General features: G+C 50.1%; 3 protein-coding genes across 5 annotated transcripts; 2 read left to right on the forward strand and 1 right to left on the reverse strand.

Annotated features, from left to right (window-relative positions):
* Positions 1 to 981: 981 nt before the first annotated feature.
* LOC112874144 (non-lysosomal glucosylceramidase-like) lies at positions 982 to 10,351 on the reverse strand. Of its 2 annotated transcripts, XM_025937319.1 has the most exons (18): positions 9,413 to 10,351; positions 9,168 to 9,278; positions 9,003 to 9,059; positions 8,832 to 8,908; positions 8,635 to 8,734; positions 7,925 to 7,998; positions 7,261 to 7,361; positions 6,409 to 6,512; positions 6,020 to 6,073; positions 5,521 to 5,576; positions 5,399 to 5,437; positions 5,152 to 5,293; positions 4,832 to 5,016; positions 4,295 to 4,362; positions 3,911 to 3,983; positions 3,523 to 3,584; positions 2,059 to 3,334; positions 982 to 1,752 (listed from the first exon to the last, which is right to left on the reverse strand). In XM_025937319.1, exons 1-18 carry the CDS (start codon positions 9,491 to 9,493, stop codon positions 1,494 to 1,496), a joined length of 2,919 nt encoding a protein of 972 aa, XP_025793104.1. In that variant the 5' UTR covers positions 9,494 to 10,351; the 3' UTR covers positions 982 to 1,493. The 2 variants fall into 2 exon arrangements, with proteins under 2 accessions (XP_025793104.1, XP_025793105.1); XM_025937320.1 differs by lacking the exon at positions 9,413 to 10,351 and having other exon boundaries at positions 8,635 to 8,747.
* A 5,682-nt stretch (positions 10,352 to 16,033) lies between these two features.
* Positions 16,034 to 21,570, forward strand: LOC112874143 (putative disease resistance RPP13-like protein 1). 2 transcript variants are annotated; one of them, XM_025937318.1, is made up of 2 exons: positions 16,034 to 19,594; positions 19,677 to 19,834. In XM_025937318.1, exons 1-2 carry the CDS (start codon positions 16,544 to 16,546, stop codon positions 19,689 to 19,691), a joined length of 3,066 nt encoding a protein of 1,021 aa, XP_025793103.1. In that variant the 5' UTR covers positions 16,034 to 16,543; the 3' UTR covers positions 19,692 to 19,834. The 2 variants fall into 2 exon arrangements, with proteins under 2 accessions (XP_025793103.1, XP_025793102.1); XM_025937317.1 differs by having other exon boundaries at positions 16,034 to 21,570.
* A 197-nt stretch (positions 21,571 to 21,767) lies between these two features.
* LOC112874145 lies at positions 21,768 to 23,229 on the forward strand. Its single transcript, XM_025937321.1, has 4 exons — positions 21,768 to 22,013; positions 22,128 to 22,510; positions 22,609 to 22,752; positions 22,851 to 23,229. Exons 1-4 carry the CDS (start codon positions 21,790 to 21,792, stop codon positions 22,973 to 22,975), a joined length of 876 nt encoding a protein of 291 aa, XP_025793106.1. The 5' UTR covers positions 21,768 to 21,789; the 3' UTR covers positions 22,976 to 23,229.
* The last annotated feature ends 7 nt before the right edge of the window (positions 23,230 to 23,236 follow it).

The raw sequence follows: 23,236 nt of genomic DNA on the forward strand, positions 1-23,236 counted from the left end.
AGGCTGGCCGCTTGCAGCTCGCCCTGGGCCATGGCGAGTTGGCGACCCAGCGGAGCAGCATCGGTCGGTGGGTCAGTGTTGAGCGGTCAGTGCATACAGGGAACCGGCAAGACCCTCGGAAACAATAGAAGCGTTAGGATTTGCCAGACGGCCGTCGGGACGGAAACGTGAACGGCGACGACCGACGGCGACCATCCTCATCCTGTGGACCTCTGTGCTCCGGGCCCTGGCCTGCCGCCGCCTCCGGATTTCCTCTTTCCTCAGCAGCAGTTACTCCGATACAGAAAAAGCGCCCTTGGGATTGAATTGCCTGCTTCTGTCATCTATCAGGCCATGATCGCACAGCAGCGAGAAAGGACAGAGTTCAAGCAGGCAAGACGCGCGAACGCGTTCGCGTGGCCCCGCCCGTGTGGCCGCATCCATTAAGCTCGTACAGGCCCGGTACGGATGCTTCGTCGCCCTGTTGGCCACTGCACCTGCGACAGCGAGCTGTATCTCGCACGCGACGGCCGCACCGGAACAGCACGCGGCGCGGTACAGGCAGCCGCGCAGGCGCGGCACAGCACAGCCATCGAGTGCCCTGGGCACTGGTCCAAGTGCGAGGCGATGATGGCTCGCACTGGCTGCAGCCACGATCCTGCGAGACGAGAGACACGGGCCACACGGACTACCAACCGATAGATGCTTAGCAGCACTGCACATGCCACATGCGTCTGGCGTCTGCAGCGGTCGAGTCGTCGAGAGCAGGGGCGCCGAGCTCCTGCAGAATCCTCTTTTCTGTCGTGAGGGCGCCGAGCCGCCGCTTGGCCGAAGATGGCACGCTGTAAAAAAAAATATATGTTCAGATCAATAGCTAGGCTGCACCAGAAATAGCAACAATCCCTTTCAGTAGTCTCTGGAACCAATTACCCCCTATCAAGAGTCATTTCTATGTCTCAGCAGTTCCTCGGGGGAAAAAAAAGAAAATTCTCAGCAGACGACTAAAACACAGAAAGGACTCTTCATAGATTCAAGTCAAACCCCCGTTATACACAGCAATAGATAGCCCTCATTTTCTTAACTGATACATCAATTTCTTCCAGTACACGAGTTACATCAGCAAGGACTGAAACCTCTTCGTAGCGCCACATGATTACAATACGGAGAATTACCCAGTTCTTCTCTTCATGTGAACTGTTTAGTGCTCCATTAACCATACTTCTCTATATGCACCGTGTTTCCCTAGAACAGCTACACTACACGGGGCAGCTCAGATAGTTGTAACATCAGCACCGTAAGATTTTCAAAGTCAAAACAAAACATTATATGATTAACAGTTTTCTGTACAATTATACAACTCTTTCGCGCCTCTGAGTTTTTGTGGTGGTTTGGATATGCCCTCAGATTCAAGAAAAGAACTCCTGAACCCTAACTGGATCTTGGAAGGGGGGCAAGGAGAAACCGAAAAGCCGAAAAGCTTGTAAGTGGATCAGCAGTTGCATGTTACCTTTGTATCAGCATTCACACTTAAAGGCAGAGGTAGGGAAACATCTATTGTCGGGTGCTATTTTTCTAATGCTTATCTCGCTAATTGCTCGAGCCATGTGGGGGGATATGTGTATCCGGTCCATTAGATTAACTTTTGGGGCCTCAAGGATTGCCTTTGGAGGGGAGAGTGCATATTGGATTGCCCAAATGGCAAGAGGTCGCATGTATACAAGCGCCCGATAATGCCCATCTGTGGTCCATCCTTCTGGTGTCTGGAACCAATAACTGCAGAGCACCGCAGAAAAAAATCATGTCATATATAATTACGTACTCGATAAGCAGGACTCAACGAACACTACTCAAATTCCATTTGGATAGTGACCATTCGGCATGTCTTGCTCGTAGAAAATAATAGTTGACAGACCTAGACAGATTCAGGTATAGCAACATAAAATAAGCAGCACTAGAAACATCTTCATGGAAAATAACAGGAAGCACCGAAAAGATAAGAATTGCCTTGCTACGTCAACTTGAAAAACTGCATCATTGCAAAACCTGAAATTACTCAATAATGTGCGAGAGAGCGCATACCCATATCCTTCTTCAGACCATCCACCAATAAAAATTCCTTCCGCGGTGGTAAAACCTTGATGCTCCATTCCATGGAGCAGCATATTTGCAGCAACAGCATATGTAACTCCAGTCCAGATTTCACGAGATTGCATGCATGTCTCATCCACCTTTCCCTTTGGAGTCATACCATTAACGGCTCCCATCCGCCCTCCTTTAACCTTCATGACATTGAATTCAAATATTTTCTGCAGAGCAGTTCTTATCTTATGCCCGTCAAAAAGCGGGGGCAATCCTGATGAGGCGGTGTACCACTGGCCTGCCAGCTGATCAGCCTGGATGGATCTGCTGTTGCTACTTGTGCCACTGTCGTAATTGAAATATGACCCATTCCATAACTTTGCCTCATATACTGCTTTGGCTTTTATAAACTTGAGCTTGTATTTCTCAGCAAATTGCCGATCCCCAAGACGGTGTGCCATTGTAGCAGCAGCTTGAAGTGCAGCAAGCCAGAGACAACCACAGTAAGCACTGATTCCATGAACAGTCCATGCATCATAGGTTTGATCAGGAAATCCATCATTCTCAATGAGGCCATCACGATCACGATCAAATTGATCCATGTAGTCCATAGCAGCACAGACTGCAGGCCAGACATCTCTACCGAATTGCATGTCACCTGTGGCAGCAAAGTCTCTGTATATCTGGAGCACAAATTTGGGGTTTAGATCTTTCCATTTGCTTGTATCATGAATGTTATATGCATTCATTTCATGCCAAGGATCATGTGTTCCAAGGTCATGAGGAACAGCACCTTTAACCTTGCGGATTCCTGATGTACCATCAGCCAAAAATTTGACTTTACGCCGATCTTCATACAGAACAGCATTGGCAAAATCACGTTGGATACTCAGCTCAATTTTTGGGAATAAATCGAGGAGAGCAAAAGATGCATAGAAATGCACATCATATGTGTTCCACATGATGTATTCCACTCCTTCTAGATACAAGAACTTGCCAACATTTTCAGGGCCATCCTTGGAAATCAAGTAAGGAATTGGCTCTTCCAACTTGAGTCCTCCATTTGTTTGTTCTTGCATTTGTGACCCATGAACTGCTGCAAACTTTGATACACTACGCTCATCACCATTTGTCATGTGACCACTATCAGGGACTAGCTCTGCTGTCATGCTGACATGGCTATCTTTAACAGATTCCGTCTTGGTATCTTTAGCGCCCCGTTTTGAGGACTTGGAACCAGGACTTGCTTTCTCATCGATTGCTGGGGGTTGACCATCTACATGACCAGAAGGAAAAATATAAGGTTCCTCGCACACAAAAGGAAAAGGAAGAACACGTTATAAGCTAAAAGAAACTCTGGCGATGGCAACTTTAGCTGGCAGAACTAATGTAATTATAGCTTTAGCTGGCAGAACTTTAGCTGATTGTGAGAAAGCAACCATAAGAAAGTTGGATACAGCATACCTGTCCAAACTGTCCCCCCAGCTACCAGAAAGTAAAGCTCGTTAAAAAGAGTGAACTTATACCTGCAAACAATTTGACACACAAACATTCTACAGTCAGATTTTATTTTTCTAGAGAGGAAGATAATAGCATATTTCTTGGATGAAGAAACGAGGAAAAAATTTAAATCTTGCAAAAATCAAGGAAATTTCCCTGAATGAATTGCATTGTTTCCGTTAGTTCTAAACTGGGGTTAAGGTTTTCTGATGTTACAATTTTACTTAAAACATGTAGGGATAACTCCTAGTCATCTGCCCACTTTCCACCTCTGGACTCAGCATTTCAGCAGCCATTACTGAATCTGGCGAGCAGAAACAATAACTCTATAGGAATAAGAGAGAGTATATACCATTCTGGCAGTCTTTCATCCTTGAGTATGGGATTTTGCCACTTCTCAATTTCTTCTTCCCAAAGTTTATATTCTGCAAAAACAAGGAAAAAGCATCCGGCAGTATAGGTAAGAACACAGAATATTGATAACTGAATTAAATCAGCATGGACCAAGGTTGCACACTTCCCAGTAACCTCATTACAATCTTATCGTCGATGTATGACTATAACTGAATATTGATAACTGAATACAATACTACATCCAACCTCAAAAACTGGTGTTTATTATAACATGTGGAGGTGTTTTTGGTAATAGCAAATATTATAACACATGAAATCAATTTCTGCATCTTAAAGTTACATGGGTAAAAGATAAAGAAGGCTTAACAAAAGAAAAACATACTTGTCAAGGCATCATGTACCAAATTAACAGCTGATCTCTCAGAAGTTCCATAAAATTGGGTGTATCTCCTGCAACATGAGATCACATTTATGAATTATCCCATCACAATTGGAATGCACTACAAGGCACATTAACTCCTAGTTCAGATTAATTAATTATTTCACTTGTTAAACACTGCTGAACTCAAATTGTTCCTAACTAATTACAACACTACTGAACTCAATACCTAACTAATGCCTTCACTTCTCAAGCAATGCTGGACTCAGAATAGTTTATTTGTGCAAACCCCACAGAAGGCTGAAATAAAAGAAATTACTATACTGGAAGGTTTACTCTGATATGCTCAATACATTAGTGTGATTTTTAGTCTATGATATATAATAATTAAGTAGAAAGAGGCACAGCATTGCTCCAATTAGACATTTATATTCTATAAGTTGGATTTGTATTGGAAAAAGTCTAGTAGAGTGGCTTGATAAAGATGTCTACACAAGCAAAAGCAGTAGTCCATTTAGACAAAAACAACAGGGAACTAACCTGTTATAAGTGCACCCCTTCTGAAACTTTACTTTAGGTGAGGACCAAGCCAGAGCAAATGCAACAGTACATCTGCCATGCGGCTCTACCCAAGTCGAGGCTGAGACAGCTGCACAGAGTTTCTGTCCCGGAGAAGAAGGCATACTGGGACCAGCAGTGAAATTTTCCTGATTGAAATTTCCATTCTGTAGGATGATGTGGATAAAACAAAATAAAATAATTGACATGAGAATATGATGAGAAAGAACTGTTATATGCTATACTTAAAAGAATAAGCCAAAGAACTGGTATGGAAAATCAAAGAAGGTAGAATTAATTACCTGTACTATGGTATTCCACATTTCCTTTGCTGAAACATGGTTTTCTCCAGTAAGGCCAAACACTGGCAAAACTGTCACATTCACATTCTGGGTTTCACAGGCAGCAACAGCAAAAGTAACTGGTGGATTATCCTTGGCTGTTCTGCAAATTATACCATATTGTCAGCCTGTATAACATATCATTAAAAACATATACTAATTCACTGTCGTCAATTTCAAATAAGACACGGTTGAAAGTTGAACTTGCTTGTGATGCAGAAGAACTCCCGATACTCCGTCTTCCGCACTACCCATTTCACAAGATCAAATGATGAGTACAGACATCCAAAAGCCTGAACAGACATAAGTTATATCTACGGATATACTTACATGAAGGGCTCATTGTAGTGGCCTCCTGAATTGTGCGAAAATCCTCCAATTGAGTTCTGTCAATAAGGGAAAAAAAACACTCAAGGACAGTGAACGAATAATAATTGTATGCACAGAGGAATTCAAACTTCTGCAATGCTTAGGTCTAGATAGTTTTTATTATCTTTTTGAAATAGAGATTATAGTAATCAGTACATAGTTTCTAATATCTTTCTTAAATAGAGGTTGTAATATCAATTACCTAGAAAAAAATAATATCAAACTTTTAAAAAAACAACTAAGTGGATAAAGTAATGGCAATCATGGACCTCAACCTCAAAAGTAGATCATAAGGGTGACAATCCCTAATGACAATCGATGGGCTGAGATTTCTAGAATAAAAGATTGGAATTTATGGCAATAGAGCCAGATCAGATTAACACAAATTTTGCATGAGATGGTGCCAACCAAAAAAATGTAAAGATACAACATAGACTAAGTACTTTTGATGTGTACTTACCGCCCATGTCATTAACAGGCTTACTTTTGCACGATCTTTCCCAGTGTTCACCAGCTATAATGAACAACCAAGTAGAAAGGTTGTCAGTTAATTTATTGGATCAGAAACATATAATGAAAGAGAGATAGCAAAATTCAATTGGCACATATACTATCATTGAACCATTCATTTATTCATGAATGATTAGCATGGATGACAACATCTCTTTCGTATATGAGTAGTTCTGAAATATTCGAACAGAATTTACCCTAAAAATGATACTTCAGTGGTTTACAGACTGGCCATATGTGGACTCCATTTTAACACAAATATCTTGCATGAAGATACCAGATTAGGCTTTTTAAAATGTCCTTTGCTAGGAAGCAGGAAGGTGCAAAACGTAGACTTACCGTGTACACAAACACAGATGTCGGAAGACTGCTATCCTTGTAATCATGAGGAATGAATGGTGATATCTGGCGACACGATATTTTAAGGTCTGGATCTGGTTCACCTGCATCAATAAAAAACTTAATGATACTTCAGTTCAAATAATGTCCATCGCTAACAACAACAACAACAACAACAACAACAACTTAAGCCTTTTGTCCCAAGCAAGTTGGGGTAGGCTAGAGATGAAACCCACAGAAAACAAGAATAAGAAACACAAAAAGGGCACAAGACAAAGGAAGAGTTAGGGGTTAAACAAAAAGTAACAAAGGTCACGGTTCAGGTACGTTAATTGCTAATCTCCAAGCGCTCCTATCCATAGCTAATTCCTTAGCAATATTCCACTCCTTAAGATCTCTCTTAACCGTCTCGTCCCAAGTTAGTCTAGGTCTACCTCTACCTCTCCTTAAGGTCTCTCTTAACCAAAGCTGATGCTTAGTGGTCTGCCTATTCCTTACCGAACGGGAGGTAGTGAGTTCGACTCCACGAGGGCTTGTAATTTTTTTAACACTGCCTTTGCCGGTCCCAAACCCGCGATGAGAAAATGTGGAGGGCTGTGTTAGGTTTGGCGAACCAGTGTAAAAAATCAGCCACTCTAATGGAAATGAAACCCATAAGAAATGTCCATCGCTAATTGAGACAAAAAAAAAAAGAGGTCAAAATCACTGTGCTATCAACTCATAGTCAGCTTATAGAAATAGAGCTACAATGCCCTCATCATGGTAGAGAGGATTTAAAAAATAATAGCCAACATTACTTATGTAGACCTGCAAATTTAAGCAGTGTTACCAAACAGATCTACAATGGCATACCATCATAAACAGTCCATGCCCGAGGGAACAATGCGTGATAGGTCGAGTGTTGACCACTCAAGTTCCAGTCCCACGAAGAAATTCCAGAGTCACTGTTTTTCCTGAAATCACATAAAACATCAGATAAAGGCCCCTTCTGCAGAAGACACAACATAAGAAACACAATATCTGACTAAGATAGTTGGTGATATGATTAGCAAGCTTTTGTTGCGCTAATACAGTACCGTACTTGGACCAAAACTAAACATTAGAATTGCACTATTTATAATATCCTTTATGAACTAGAGTAAGTTTGTTCACAGCCTGCACACATAGTTGGGCTTTCAATCTCCAATTCTGCATAAACTATAATGCAATTCATTTGACACAGGATGAAAGTTATTCTGTCCAGGCAGATTTCAAAAAAAATGGGAAAAGAGAAACATACCAATTAGAAATAATAGGAGCAAGGACACAAGGTACATAATAGCTTAGCTAGAAAGTTGTTTGTGAATACAACTGAGCCATCATCAATAGATTTCTAGCTCTTTGAACTCCTAAAAATGAAGGAAAACCTACAAATCCGCTTGCTTGAGCAGATATAATTCTACGGCATATGATTTTAACATGATACTATGCTGATAGGTGGTAAGTTTGGAGCGCATAAAACAGATCTATGACTTACTTCAAACCTTCATGATGTCCAGGAGCCAACACTGATGAGTATTTTTTATTCCCCCCATCTCGAGATACAAATATCTGTAAAAGCATGCCTAAATGTGACAAAAAGGGATAATAATAACCAGAATAAAGAATGTACTGAGACGTTAGAATAGTTAAACCTAAAGTTATTGTACCAACAAAATAAATGAAATGCATCATGGAAGGACAAAGACAGGTATATGAAAAGAGCAACACCTCAAGTTATTGTAACTACTAAATAAATGAAATGGATTACCAAAGGTAGGAATAGTAAAAGGTCAAGAAGTTGAGCTAGACAAGAAAATATCCCCAGCAACTATCACTTTACGCGTCAGTGAAAAAGAAACTGTCACCACCAAGTTCCAACTATCAGGAAGCAACATTCCTAGACATCATAACCTTGTTGTGTACAAACATTGAGGAAAGGTATGAGTTATGCCAGCTTTACATAGCATGGAAACGTCATCTTATCTCACTCCAAAAGAAATGTTGTGATCACACACGTTCAAATAGGATACCACATTTATGAGCCGAACTCAAAAGATGTTTGTTTAAGCAATACTCAAGCATTTATGGCACTCAAAAGGACATATCTTCACACATACTAAGAATCCAGCAAGCATTGCACATATGTCTCATACAGCACTCCAAAGTCAATAAGCAAGTAACAGTAAGATAAGATCGAAGCCTTACAGAGAACTGGTTCTCCATGACCGGTGCACTCTCACAAAGACCAGGTATGATGTGCCAATTCTTGAACTCTCCCCTGAAACCCCTCGAAATGCTACCGCTCCTGCAAAAACAATCTGCTGATATCAAGGCGAATTCCTCCACAATGCATCGATTTGTGAAGTTCAGAGAAGCAGAGGCATAAGCACAGAGGGACACACCCCATCCCACCAAGTGGCACACCCTGCGAAGCTGACGGCCTACAGCGCTCTTTTGTGAATGGATCGATCGGAGCTTTCTGCAAGCATACAAACAGATTCCATTCTATCAGCACACAACCTCTGGATCCATTCATGTTTGACGAGATCATGCGTAGGACTAGCTGATGTTACCCTTCCATGTGACGCCTCCTCCCGGACATAGGACCACAGTCTCAGGCCAAGGCTCATCTGAAATTTTCACATTGAGGGAGCAAAACTTAGCAGCTAGCACCAACAAATTCGAAGCTCGTCGCAAAACAGCGAACACAGGGAACCGAATCCAGGTGGCATCCATACCATCCTCATTGCCTCCATGAAGGTGACGCTGAACTCCTTGAGCAGGTTGGCGTGGCTGTTGAGCTTCCGCCGCCACGCCTGCTCCGGCGGCGCCCCGCCATCAAAATCCAACTGCAACCAGAAGCCCAACGGACCCAGGCGTCACATCAGACCACCGGCGCGGGGGACCACCCGCAAACAACACGAAACGGGAAACAAAACAATTCGCCGCGATCGAGGCGCGAGCGAGCGGAAACCGGGCTCACCAGTTGCAGCGCTGTCCGACCGACGTACTCCTCCGCCGGCCACGAGTTCCGCCGGCAGTGGAAGATGTGGCCGCTCACCATCGCGCCCGCTCCTCCTCCAAATGCTACCTACTGATCCTCCCTCCCCCTTGCGTCACCGCCGCCGCCCCTGACGCAGTCCCGCCCGCGCCAATCGGAGCCGCGCGGCCCCTGCGTCCCAACCAATCCAGAAGATCCGCGGGCGGGCCGCCCTCACGCGCTCCCCCAACGGCAGCCCGGACACCCGGCACCGCCCCTCCGCATCGCCCCCGCGCCTCCGCGCACCGACTCGTCGCCCCCTCGGGGATCGGCTGCCGCCTGGCTGGCGCTGCGGCCGCGGGAGCGACGGTGGGCGCGCGCCGGCCGGACTGGACCGAATCCGACCGCCGCTCCCCTCCCCGCCTCCTCCTTCTCCCCCCGCGCGCGCGTGCGTGCTGGCGCGCCCGCGCTGGTGCGGTGCTGAGTCGTTCTCGGCGAGCGGGGAAGGTGCGAGGAAGACGACGGAGCCTTTGCACAGCGCGGCCTGCGCTTCTGGAAGAGGAGACGAAGAAGAAAGTGGCTACCGCGCAGTGGCTACCGCGCCTACCGGCCACGCGCGCCTGTGAATGGAGGTGGAGTACTAGTAGTCCTCTCGGGCCGTTGGGTGGCGGTGCCAGTTCGGGCCCTGCGGCGGCCGGGTTTACCGCGCTTCCTCCGTTTTCGACGGTTGCTTGTGGCATCGGCGTCGGGATTCCGTTAAGTTCAGGTGAGTCATCCAGGAACCGAGTCGAAGCGAAGCCAAAGCCAAGGCCTCTCCCCCGGAGAATTTTGGGGGCGGAGACGAGAACTGGAATCGGTGCGGGATGCTGCGCGTACGGGGCGACGGGTCGGAATCTCCCCTCGCCTTTTGGGGGGAGCTGGAACAATTCGGGTGGGTGCGATATCACGCGTCGATCGGGCTGGTTAACCTACTGGTGGGGAGATGCCGAGATCGGGGTTGCAGATATCTTTCTGGAAAGAGAGAGAGAGAGAGAGAGAGCGCTTTCGTTGATTGTTCAGACAAATTGCGAGATTTCTTTATCTTTTACTTTAAGGCAAGCCAGCTTGACTCGACCAGACCGCGGTGTAGGACTAGTCCTGGCCATTTGTGTAGTAAAGGCAAAGCGTTAGATTAATTAAGTGGACAAAAAAAGTGGATGCTAGTACACGTTCTTCACTCCTCACCAAACTTAGCAGCGGCAACAAAGGATCGAACACGACAGGTACAAGTTAGTTGCTGCCAAGGAAAGAGAGTGAAGAAGCAAAGCTCCAGCCGACGGTACCCCGATCGCCTCAGCTGAACGAGCATGCTAATTGCGAAACTAGACCAGAGGGTACACGCCGTCATCATGATGCGTTTTAACGGTGCTGTTGATAGGATGTATCCTCTTCCTCCTGATTATCCATTCCAGCATCTCGTTGTCACCATCCCTGTCTTCTCTAAAAGCGCATAAAAGCAAAGTCAACTAAAGTGACGTTCAACTTGTCCGAAATAATCTAATAATCTTAATCCCATTAATAACCAAACCAGCGTCAGGGTACGGTTCGTGATGACGACCGGACGGCAGCGCCGGTCGATCTGGTTACCCTTTCTCCGTCGGCGTCAAAGGGGCGGGGAAAAGTGACCTCCAATCATTAAACCAGTTCAAACAGCCGAACAAAAATCTCCGGCTGGTTAATCCCTTCCGAGTTCTTGCGATGCGGTGGGGGCCTTGATCGCGCCGCGGTAGATCGCATATTCGCGTGCGCCGGCCACGTTGCTCTGTCGGGGCTCGCACTGAGATTTCAGCCGCGCGCCCGCGCCAGCCACTGGGTTCCTCTGCAAATGCCTCAGGCATCTGCTCAGGGAAAAAGTTGGGGGGGGGGGAAAGGCGGTGGTGTGTGGCGTCATGGGGCCGGCAGCCGGCAGCCGCAGGTCGGCCGCGCACCACGCGCCTTCGTCCACGTCGCGGCGAGCCAGCGCCGCCACGTGCCGTCTCGGGCGTCCGGGCCTGCGTCAGCGCGACGCGTGGAGGGTGGAGACCCGACACCCCCAGCTCGGGGATCGGCGCCCGTGACGCGGCCGGGCGCTGGGGGACGCGCGGCGCCGCGGGGGCGGCGCGCGGGGCCGGGCGGCTGCGGCTTTGCGGCACCCGGGTCCCCCGGCGCCGCTGCCGACGCGCGAGGAGCCGGGTTCCAACCAAGGATTCAAAAATGGACCGATAATCACGATTATAGGTGAATTTTATCGTTACCGACACATAGCGATTATCATGATAATCGATTGAGATTTCGATGAATTTCGATTCAAAATTTAAAAATTTAAAAAGTTTTATAAAAATAGGGGGAAAAATTCTATAAAAAACTAGATATTCTCCACAGTCTAAAATGATATCTCTTGATAAAATTAACCACCATTTACTTAGGTAAAAAAATAATTATCAATCAAAACCCATTAGAAACCCTATAACCCGTTAACCCGTTTTTTCTTTTTTATCATTCACAGGTGTACACAGGAGCATTCAAATAGACCACATCATGCACTGGACCACCACTTTCCCCTTTCTCCACTCACTTTCCCCTTCCTCTCCCCCGGCTGTTCCTCGTCTCACGCATGGAGCTGGTGCACCATATCACCAAGATGTGAGCGATTAGCGTGAGATTGAAGCGATAATCAGATAGGCTAGCACAATAATCGTTGGGGGCCATTGGAGAACATCATCCTCTCGAGAAATCGCGCCCTAAATCGACGATAATCAAGGTAAATCAACGGTTTTGAGTTGTTTTCGAGTGATTGTCGATTCTGCATTGCCTGCTTATATATTTGGTGTATTTATGCATCGTTAGAAGTGATTTTGTATCGCATTCTGGAGTGTATTGTGGGGGGATTATTGTTACATAATGTGGTATACTCTCTAGTGCAGATCTCCTGTTAAATATTACAATGAATGTTTATATTGGAATGCTACATCAAAATTTTACTATATGGTTAAAACAAAAATGAATATAATATATAGCATATTTTTGTTTTTTAGGTGAATGGGTGACAACAAAGATCTAGTATGGGAACATGGAGAGAAGATTGGTATTGGATTCAAGTGCAAATATTGTCGAATACAAAAAGATGGGGGAGAGGCAACACGGCTAAAGGAACATTTAGCACACAGGGGAAAAATATTACGTATTGTCCGAGTGTTCCTAAGGAGGTGAAAGAATACTTCGGGCTTGACATCGACAAGACCAAGAACAAAAAGAAAGAAAGGGATCGTCAAAGAAGGTGTATATTATTTTATAATTATTCATTAATTTTGTGTTCCTCTCTTACTTAATTTTATCTCAACATGTAGAACCTAAACTATGGGTATCGTGCACATCAAGAGGGGACTGAAGAATAAAGCATTATATTTATGTGTTGAACATATTTCTGTACGGAGTTTAGTAGAATTTTATTATGAAGTTAGCAACCTAGTATCCATTTATGTTCTATGCCCTACGTGCTTTTTATGGATTGTGGACAATTTAGTGTATATGAACTATGCCTATGTGTTTTCTTATGGACTATGGTGAACTATGGTGAACTATGCCTATGTGTTTGTGTGTGTAAATTATCGTCCCACATATATAAAACTAATAAATGTTACATAAATATATGTCATGTATAAATAAAACTATTGCAGTAACATACTTATCAGCATATTTCTCAATTTATTAGTCGAAAATTACCGATTATCGTTGATAAATATAGATTATCGATAATTTAAATTTAACCGTCCTTATCAGTCGATTTTTACTGATAATCGTCGATAATCGATCGATTATCGTTACCGGTGACCACCGATTTTTAACGTATCAACGGTAACCTAAACCTTGGTTCCAACCGGCATGAGGGAACTGCGACCGTTTTTGACCTGGTGTTGATCGGCAAAGTCGGCAAGTTCAAACCGGCCGTCACCGTCGAAGGCAGCTTCTTCAGCTAGGAGCTCCTTGAATTTTCAAGTGTCGGCGCCGCCCCCCGCGCCTCGGGCCCTCTCCCTCCTTCCCTGGTACAATCCAGTGCCTGCTGCCGCCGCCCCACGACACAATTCACGTGCGGCGGAGGGGCGCCGGCGCAGGGAAGCCGCATGAAAAAAAAAAATCCGCTCCTCGCTTCTACTAGTGGCCTTGCGGATTTGCGTCCACCGCCGCGGCACGGCACGGCACGGCTTTCTTTTTTTCGCGAGCGGGGCACAGGCCGCACAGCGCGGACCGCACCGGCGGCTCTCTTCGTGTGGTCTCTTTTGTCGCCGTCGCCGCTCCGTCAGGACTGCGACGGCACGCGACGCGGCCGCCTCTTTTTTCCTTTTCTCCCAACTTTTTTCTTTCCCGTCGTCTGGCTGCTTGCTCGTGCTCGTGCTGGCGCTCCCATTTCGGCCACTTCGGCTGCGTCCGCGTGCCCGAGCGCCATGCGCCACAAGAATTCTTTTTAGGCTATTATCTGTGCTTCGAGCAATCAGCCCGGTGCTTTTTTGTAATGCCCGGACGGCGACGCCCGTCACGGCCCGGGAAAACACGTCCACGTCGCCTCGTACGTGCGTCAATTCTGCCCTCTCTCAGGCCTCCCCCTTGGGAAATGGCACGGAGTAGTGGCCGGGAGAGTGGCAGCAGGGACGGGCGACGGTGGTGTCGAGTCAGGCTAATGCTCGCTCGCTTTGTTTACCTGACGCTGACGAGTTCCGGAAAGAATCGGTTCCCTCCATGTTCTCTTGTTCTTTCGTTTTCAGGGATCCACGTATGGATTCGGCCGGGGGATAAAATTCCTTAGCCACAAGCACCCAACTGTATTCTCATTTATCTGGACACTACTGAAAGTCTGAAACAACAAAGGGAGAAATAAACAGCGAGCCAAGGAAGACGAGCCGCTTGAAACTTGTTCGCTACAGGGTTGGTGTGTAGCCTCGTCGTTTTCCCCGTCTCTGTCCCAAATCAGGCTTGAAATCTGCGACGGTCCCTACTGCACGTTACAACTAGCGTATGCGCACTCGCGTTGCAGGCCCACCCCGGAAATGGAAGACCGCACGAAGAAGAAACGACGGCCCAGCTGCGATTAACGTGGCACCAAACTCCAAAGCTTGGCCTGTGCAGTTGTGCTAGCAGCCAGCAAGTAGCTATAGCTAGGATCCTAAATCTTAGCTTACATAACGTAAGGGTCAGGTTTTAAAAAGATCGATCTCTAATTTTAAGCTAAGTATAAATAAGGATCAAATCGGACCGTGAATAGAGAACTAGAACTACGATCCGTTACCACCATAGCAGCTGCTATGGCGTGTAGGGCTTGCAGGCTCGCCGGCACGCAACCGGTCGGTGGAGTGGAGCTGGTAGCCTCCCCGGCACCGTCCAACCGGGTGCGGATCGTCTGAAGTGTGATTCCGGCTGCTTGGATTATGTAATTGTGCATGCAGACAACATGAGCAACGCATTGGGGCAAATGGCAATAGTATAAAGAAAACGCATGCCACATAGTAGGAAGTCCGCAAGTACTTGGGCTGCTGGCCCGTCCGGTCGCTACGCGTCCCACCCACGGCCCGCGCCAGAACCATCGTCGGCCCACGAAAAACAACTCACTCATCCGTCGCCCGGCCGCCGCGTCGTTCCTCGGCCCATGACGTTACGGCCCGTCGTCGGCCGCGCACGACCACGGCCGGCCCAACGCGGAGGCTTGTGAGGCCGCCGCCGCCTCCTCTTCCTCTTCCCCTTCCCCGTCGCCGTCGTCCTTCTCTTCTCCGCCCTCGGTAATCCTTCCACGACACCACCCCCTCCCCTCTCCTCGCGCCTGCTTGCTTCCTCCTCCAGCCCTCCTCCTCCCCTCCCTTTCCTCCCGCCCCACCAAAGTCCCCGCTGTACCCTCCGGTACGGGCGGCCGTCGCCGTCGCCTCCGGGGCCGCCCACCTCCTTCACCCCCGGAAGGCCGGAGAGGTCCCCGATCCCCCCGTCCCCCTCACGACGCCGACCCTTGCTTACCCCAAAAGGCTATCGCCGTCAGCACCTCTCCGGCTTGAATTCCCCCTCCACGACAGTTCGTCCAATCCTTTTTTTTATTAAAACCCATCAACAGCAGCATCGACCAACCGGTCAGGCCAGATCGTGTCACGATCGTAGCCGCATCACCACTTGGATCTCCGCCGGGGGAATCTCACTTGCCGCGCAAGCCGAAATTTCAATGCGCGAGAGCCAGCTCTGCGATACCCCTTCTCTCGCCGGACAGCGCATCGGTGGTTGACAGGAACCGCTCGACGGAACGTTAACAACGCTTCAAGGTCGGCCATGGACAGACATGCTCCGTCTACCTCCGCGTACATGCTTGGAGCCTCGTACGTGTACCAGTCCCGCACGTGCGCCGCTGCATTAACAATGGAAGCTCGCCGCTGGATCCGTCCCATACTGATGAACATGATACGGATTGCAAAAGGGGACAGTGCTCCAGACAAATGCAATTGGAAAGTCCAATCTCGAAAAGAAACTTAGTATACTTGTTACTGTCGAGATGACGAGATCATCTCCTGGCATACTGTACTTGCTATCGTTGACATGACCAGATCATCTCCTGACATACTGTACAGCTTTGCCTTATCCTAGATCGCTGCTGATTGATGGGTGCAGCATTACCTTTCATCGTCATGACGCGATGCCCGGGAGGCCGGGACGTGATCGCATTCTGACAAAGCGTGTTAGGGTTGGCTGACACACGGCGGGCGTCGCTAATCTCGCCTTGGATTCCCGGCGACCGATTGGGAGTTAACCGATTTTTTATATTGGCGACGACCGACTAGTCGTCTCGGCGAGAAAGCGAGGCCGTAACCGGAGGCGTCAAGCGTGTGTTTGGTTCGGTTTCGTGTGCGGAGCGGAGGGAGGGCGGCGCGGCACCGGCAGCGAGAGCCATGGCCGCGGTGCTCGGCGCGTTCGTGCCGGACACCGCTGTGCGGTGGCGCGGGGTGGTGGTGGGGGACGTGGCAGGGCGGGTCGGCGTCGCGGCGGAGGCCCGGGCGCTGGCGGGGAGGCTGGAGCGGGCGGGCGCCGCGGTGCGGGACGCCGAGGCGCGCGCCGCGCGCGGGGACGAGGGCGCCGCGCGCTGGCTCGCCAATGTGCGCGCCGCGGCGTACGAGGCGGACGCGGCCGCCGACCGGTGCAGGGTCGTGGCGCGCCGCCGCAGGGCCCGGGAGCAGCAGCAGCCGAAGCCCCAGCCCCAGCCCCATCACCAGGCAAGATCGTCATTGCCGCTTCAATTACTTCTCCACGAACTGTGATGCGATCACGGCGCTAGCTTCTTCAGTGCCCGTCGCAGCAGGTCTGTCGATTGACCCGGCTCTTTTGCCTTTTCCTGATCGGCGGCAGGCTCTTCCTCGGCTGCTGTCCTCCTGCTGCGACGCGGACGTGCCCGGCGGCGACGTCGCCGCCGACATCAGGAGCCTCAACCGGAAGCTGCAGGTCATCCTCAAGGAGAAGAGCCGGCTGCAGCTCCGCTCATTCCTCGGCGATCACCACGCTGCGCCCGTGCGGTCGGCACCCCGTCTTCGGCAAGCTCCGGGGACCTGGGCACCTGGCAGCGGCATCGTCGGCTCAAGGATCGAGGACGACGCGGCCGGGCTCGTCCGACAGCTGACGGAGGCGGACGGGCAGGCCGGCTGCGCCGTCGTCGCCATCATCGGCCCCGACGGCATTGGCAAGACCACGCTCGCCGCCAAAGTTTACGGCAGCGAGAGGGTACGGCGCAGCTTCGCGGCAAGGTCATGGGTGCGCGTCCCAAGGGAGTACACGGAGGCCGGCCTGCTCTCGCAGGTCATCGACTCGTTCGGCGGCGACACGACGGGCGGCGAGAGCTTCGCCGACCTCGAGAGGACGCTGGCGAGGCTGGTGGGGAAGAGGAGGTTCCTGCTCGTGCTGGACGACGTGCGGCACGGTGGCGTGTGGGAGGACGTGCTGAGGCGGCCGCTCGAGGGCGCTGGGCGCGGCAGCAAGGTGCTGGCCACGGCGCGGCACGGTAGCATTGCTCGGGAGCTGGGCGCCGGCCACGTCCACCGCGTGAAGAGGCTGGGCGCCGACGATGGCTGGCTGCTGCTCCGCGCGGCCGCCCGTGTGGTCGACGAGGCCGCGGCCGCCGAACTGAAGGACGTCGGCGAGAGGGTCGCCGAGAAATGCGGCGGCGTGCCGCTGGCGATAAAGGCCGTCGCTGGCGTACTGAGGACACGGGAAGCGAGCGCCGGGGAGTGGGCGGAGGTGCTCGCGAGCCCGGCGTGGTTGGTGAAGGGGCTCCCTGAAGACGCCATGAAGCCGCTCTACCTGTGCTACGACGACCTGCCGTGCCACTTCAAGCAGTGCTTCCTCTACTGCTCATTGTTTCCATCTGACTACGCCATGGACAGGCGCGTGCTCGTGCAGCAGTGGATAGCCGAAGGCTTCGTGCAGATCAGGGCAGACGCCGGCGTCGAGGAGGTGGCCGAGGAGTACTACGACGAGCTCGTCAGAAGGCACCTTCTCCAACCGGCAGAGGAAGATGAACATGGCGTCGCCGCGCGGTGCACCGTGCACGACATGCTGCGAGCTCTGGCTCATCTGCTCGCACAGGGTGAGGGCTTGACCGGCGACTCGTACCGGCTGTTGGTCGACAGCGACGCCTCGTTCGCGCCACGCCGTATTTCGTTCCCGAGAAGAAACCTGGCTGTAATACCGGAGAAGATTCTGAAACTAGAGGGGCTAAGAACGCTTTTTCTTCAGAAGAACCCACTGACAATTGAAGGAAGCATCTTTACAAGATTGGAGCATCTGAAAGTCTTGGACCTCAGTGAAACGGAAGTTGAACTCATTCCGGATAACCTGGGGAATCTTGTTTACCTGAGGTTCCTGAACCTGTCTCACACAAGGATTCAGGCAATTCCAGAATCCATTGGCAATCTGTGGAGCCTGAAATTCCTTCTGCTAAGAGGATGCAAGTCACTGCACACCCTGCCAAAAGGGATAGAGCATCTCAGAGGGCTCAGAGACCTTGACCTGGCCGGCACGGTGATCGACGACGCGGCATTCAGGGTAGGCCATCTGAGAAGCCTCACATCACTCCGGTGCTTTGCTGTGACGAGCAAGGAGGCGCGAGCTGCGCAGGATAGGAGCGGGTGGCCTCTGGATGAGCTCAAGAACTTGTCTCAGCTGAGAACACTGCACATACAGAAGCTCGAGAAGGCTGCTGGTCGATCAGAGGCAACTGAGATGTCGCTTGCAGCCAAGAAAGGCCTCAGGGAGCTCGAGCTGTCATGCAGCGGCACTGTCAGGCCGCTTCAGACACCGGAGTTGGTCAGAAAGATTGAGGATATCTTTGAAGAGATGAATCCACCATTGTGTCTAGAGTCACTGAAACTTGTAAACTACTTTGGGACAAGGTTCCCAAGATGGCTGTCAGTGACCTTCCTGCCAAATCTCCGCGATCTGGACATCGTCAAGTGCAACTTGTGCCAGTCTTTTCCTCCATTAGGCCGTCTGCCAGAACTGAGATCGTTGTACATAGCAGACTCTTCAGCTCTGAATGACATTGGTGCAGAGTTCATGGGTACTAATCACCCCCACCAGGTGCCATTTCCAAAGCTAGAAAACCTGCACTTGCAAGGGCTGCAGCAGCTTACGACATGGAGAGACATCGAGCCAGGGGCATTTCCATCTCTGCAGGTACTTCAGCTTGAGAGCTGCCCCAAGCTGCAGCATCTTCCTGCAGGCCTCATACATGTTACATCCTTGACTGTGCTGCGCATAGCGGATATGGCGAGCCTCAAGGCTGTGAATGACATTGCTACACTGAGGGAATTGAGCGCTTGGAACACTCCCAGTTTGAAGAGAATATCAAACCTGCCTTCCCTTGAAGACATCAACATGTGCCACTGCCCTGTGCTGGAGATTGTGGAGAACGTCGACGGACTACGGACAGTGCACATCTTCGATCATGATTTGCAGGAAATGCCCATATGGATCGAGGCACATGCTTCCAAGCTTCAATCATTGAATTTCACAAGCACAGTTGGGCTACTGAAAAGGTGCTTGGTTGACGGTCCGGACTGGCCTGTTATTAAGGACATCAAGGAAGTTCATGGATACTCCACTGGTTCCAGTTACATATACTACACCAGGAGCCCTTATATCTTTCAGAGCAATGTGAGTGCTGAAGATAACCTCGATGCCAAAGAGAATTCAGCAGATCCTGATAATGTTGATGATGTTTCAGTTTCATCTTCAGGTACTGGTTACCTAGAAATCAGAGGCTTCTTTGACTCAAAAGCAGTGGAGTCAGGAGCTACCAGGACAGAAGACAATGTCTCCCGTAGGAACATGGAAGGGTCCATCCCGAGGTTCACTTGCCATCGCTTGCATAAGATATCAGAAGTTGTTCCTGAAGATGACGAAGATGAGGATGAAGCTGATTCAGCTGTACTGTTTCCTACTGATCCAACCAGAGGTGCTACAGTTCTGGAGAGAGGTCATCCTGCCATCACTGATGTTCATACTAACAATGATGATCTTGGTTCATTGTCAAGAGAGACAACTCATGAGTCTCGAGCAATCACCAATGATGGAACACATGATGCCATTGGTAGCTCGGTTTTCACAAGGCGAAGAGGGTCGGTAACAGTAAACGATGTTCCTTCTGATGCTGGCACTGATGCAGATACTTATGTTACCAAATCTGCTGCTTCAATTGGTCGCAACTTGGTCCGACAAGGGTCTCGAGCAATCAGCATTACTGAAATCGATCAAGCTTTGAACTTCAGTACTGTTCAAAGTAAGGAACATACATCCAAGAAAGGAGAAGACATCGCAGCTGATGTTAACATTGCTGAAGATATTAGCCCAGCTCATTCCAAGAAAGTAAGATTCAAACAAGGAAAAGATTTTGCCGAGACCACTACAGCTACTATCTGTTCGTCCAATATGGTAATCCAGAAACATATTAAGAATCAGACTGCAAATTGTGCAAATGGAAGCGCAAATGCAGCTCCAATGCCAGAAAATCCATCACGCGAAGAAGCATCTAAGAAATCTACTGGTGTCATCGGTAGCAGTTTAATCCATGAAGCATCACATAAAGTCTCTGTTACCGCAACTACTCAACGTTTGGATGCCACTTCACTCTGCGGCCAACAACAGCCACCCGACAAAGGGGAAGAAGGTTTTGTTGCTCTTTGTGCTGCTGGTGCTGTTGATCAGAAGGAAGACAGCAACATAAGTTCACCACTCAAGCCAAATGATGAAGAATACAAAGCAATCAGTGCCACTGAAACTAATTGTGATTCAGGGTCTTGCAAACTGCCCACCAGTTTGGCATTCAGAAACCAACAAGCACATAAGACGCAACGGACTGTTTTTGCATATCCAAGTGATGACCTCAGCATGGGGAGCGGAATCCCTAAGGAAGTTAGCAGCAAATGTGCAGTTGGCTCAGTGAAAGATTCATCTGTTGAAGCAGCCAAGAGCATCGTTCCTTCTGTGTCCAGGCCAATGCGCACCATATCCCATGCCCTTGATGTCAATGAAGCACCGATGATACCAGAAGCCAACACGGCAAGCAGATTCCCGTCCAAAGCGGCGGTGAGCCACGGTTGTACCCGCGACGACGTGCCGTGCTCCATCGACGCCAGGGAAGAAGGCGAATCTCACCAAGCGCCGAAGGTGTACACGGCCATCTGGGCCGACACCGACACGGACACCCTGCGCGCCCGGCTACTCGACTCGATGCGGCACCTGCGCACGATGGCTTCCCGGCGGCGCCACCGGCGGAGGAAGCGCGGGTCCAAGAACAAGTGGAGCATCGGACCGGCGCTGGTGGCCGTCCTCCTGCTAGTCTCCGTGGTGCAGCTGTTCTTCATCCTCTGGTTGTGCAGGAGGCTTCCGAATAAACCAGACAGAATGTAAATACACCTGTCCTACTTGTGCGTTAGATTTGCAAACGATGCTAGCATGCTACTAGTCTCTTGGGTTCTTGCAATTTTGCATCACGAATTCTCATTGATTCGAGGACAATTAGACCAGTCTTAGCGGAAAGTATCATCGCACAGTTACCGAAACTATAGACTTGATAACGGTGCCGGAGGAGTGTCATCACCATGACAAACCTTTCTCATTCTATAAAATTTCTTTCCTCTCTCCTCGCTATGTCAGCAAAATTTATGATGTAGCATATAAATTTAATATTATAAAACTCCATTGAGATTGGCCCTATACATACGTCTGTTTGCGAATCGGGACCTTGGGGAGTCCAGACATAACTCGCAATGTGAAGTGTGATTCGGCTGACCGGCTCCCAGGAGGCCAAAACCACAGTGTGGCTACTGGCTGGCAACTTCTCCCGAAAAATGGTGGCGGGAGTGGTCCTAAAATTTAAACAATCTTGGCGGCAAAATGTTTCGCTAGCGCCTCGCTCTTCTTGCTTCCCCAAAAGCGTGTGTGGGTGTGGGGAACAGAAAACGAAGAGAGTAGAGGTAGGGATGAAGCGGCAGCAGCACCGGAAGAACTATCCGAGCGGGATCCGGTCTGCCGGTGGGCAGACCACGCTCCAATCCTTCCTCGTCAAGCCCAGGTTGAGGATAAAATCCACCAGGAGGTTTCCCCTTTCCGATTCGCATCCTTCCCATGAGATTTGTTTTTTCCTCCTCGGGATTCAATCCGTGCTCCTCCGTTTTTCGTGCTTCAGGGTTGTCGATGATGACGTGAAACCCTCGCCGCTGCCCCCGCCGGAGGTCGGGGAGGAGGAGGCGCAGATCTGCCCGCCAGAGCCACCGAAGCGGGAGATCGTCCGAGTCATCAGGACGACCATCAAGGAGAAGGCGAGCGCGTTCTCGTCGGTGGGGTCCGCGGGGAAGGACGGGGGCGGCGAGGCCGGCGGCGCTCTGAGCGCGGCGGTGTTCAAGCGGTTTCACAGTTCAGCCCCGGTGGCGAGAGCGGAAGGCGACCGCGCGGAGGCAGGGGAAGACGGCGAGCGCGACTTCGGCGGCGGAGGCGACGTCCGGCTGGACGTCGAGGAGATCGGGGCAGCGAGCCGCCCCGAGCCCAGGAATAAGCGGAAGAGCCCCCTCGGTGCGCGTCCACCATTCTCGCCTTGCATTCCTCTCAAATCCTTCCCCAGTTTTCCTCCCCTCCGATCACACGATGATGACAACGTCGGGTCTATCCAGGCGGCGACGAGCACGGGGGCGACGCCAAGGCCAGGCGCGTGGTGGTGCTCGGCGACGACCCGAGGCCACGGCCGGCGTGGAGGCGGGGGCGCGCCAGGCCCACCCGCGGCGGCGGCGAGGGCGGCCGCGCCCTGTACAACCACTGTAAGATCGATCCCCACTCCCGAACTCGAACCGTTGGGTTCCGGCGAGCCGCCGGTGAGCGAGCGGCAACCGACGTTGTGGTTTCGTTTTGGTTTCAGACGCGAGCGGCGGAGGTTGGTGGCACGGCGACATGGAGGGCGTGGACGGCGAGGAGGTCGGCTGGACCGACGACATGTGGGAGGGTATGGGCTCCGTCACGCTCGGCGGCTTGGAGTGGCACTAGCCGCCGCACGGAGCAGCAGCAGAACCGCCCGTTGCCGCCGTGGCACCCAGCAGATGTCCAGGGATCAAAATGTACGGGGACCCAAATGTATGACCCTGCTTGAAACTAGGAACTTCACGGAAAACAGTTTGATTCCACCTGGAATCAGGTGAATTCTTGTGTACCAAACTGGACCAAAATGCTCTTGACATGAACATGTTGGGATGTCATGTAGTTCTTATATGAGAATGATCAAGTACCTAAGCTTCGTCTAACCACTGC

Source organism: Panicum hallii, chromosome 9, assembly GCF_002211085.1.
Source record: "Panicum hallii strain FIL2 chromosome 9, PHallii_v3.1, whole genome shotgun sequence".
Lineage (NCBI taxonomy): Eukaryota > Viridiplantae > Streptophyta > Magnoliopsida > Poales > Poaceae > Panicum > Panicum hallii.

Excerpts from the sequence above, each read along its gene's own strand:
- LOC112874144 (XM_025937319.1), bottom strand. The coding sequence starts at position 9,493 with ATGGTGAGCGGCCACATCTTCCACTGCCGGCGGAACTCGTGGCCGGCG. Across the intron at positions 5,294-5,398 it reads GGAGTTCTTCTGCATCACAA|AACAGCCAAGGATAATCCAC; the intron begins GCAAGTTCAACT and ends TATAATTTGCAG. Across the intron at positions 3,335-3,522 it reads TGGGGGGACAGTTTGGACAG|ATGGTCAACCCCCAGCAATC; the intron begins GTATGCTGTATC and ends CTGGTCATGTAG.
- LOC112874143 (XM_025937317.1), top strand. The coding sequence starts at position 16,544 with ATGTGCGCGCCGCGGCGTACGAGGCGGACGCGGCCGCCGACCGGTGCA.
- LOC112874145 (XM_025937321.1), top strand. The coding sequence starts at position 21,790 with ATGGTGGCGGGAGTGGTCCTAAAATTTAAACAATCTTGGCGGCAAAAT. Across the intron at positions 22,511-22,608 it reads TAAGCGGAAGAGCCCCCTCG|GCGGCGACGAGCACGGGGGC; the intron begins GTGCGCGTCCAC and ends GGGTCTATCCAG. Across the intron at positions 22,753-22,850 it reads CCGCGCCCTGTACAACCACT|ACGCGAGCGGCGGAGGTTGG; the intron begins GTAAGATCGATC and ends TTTTGGTTTCAG.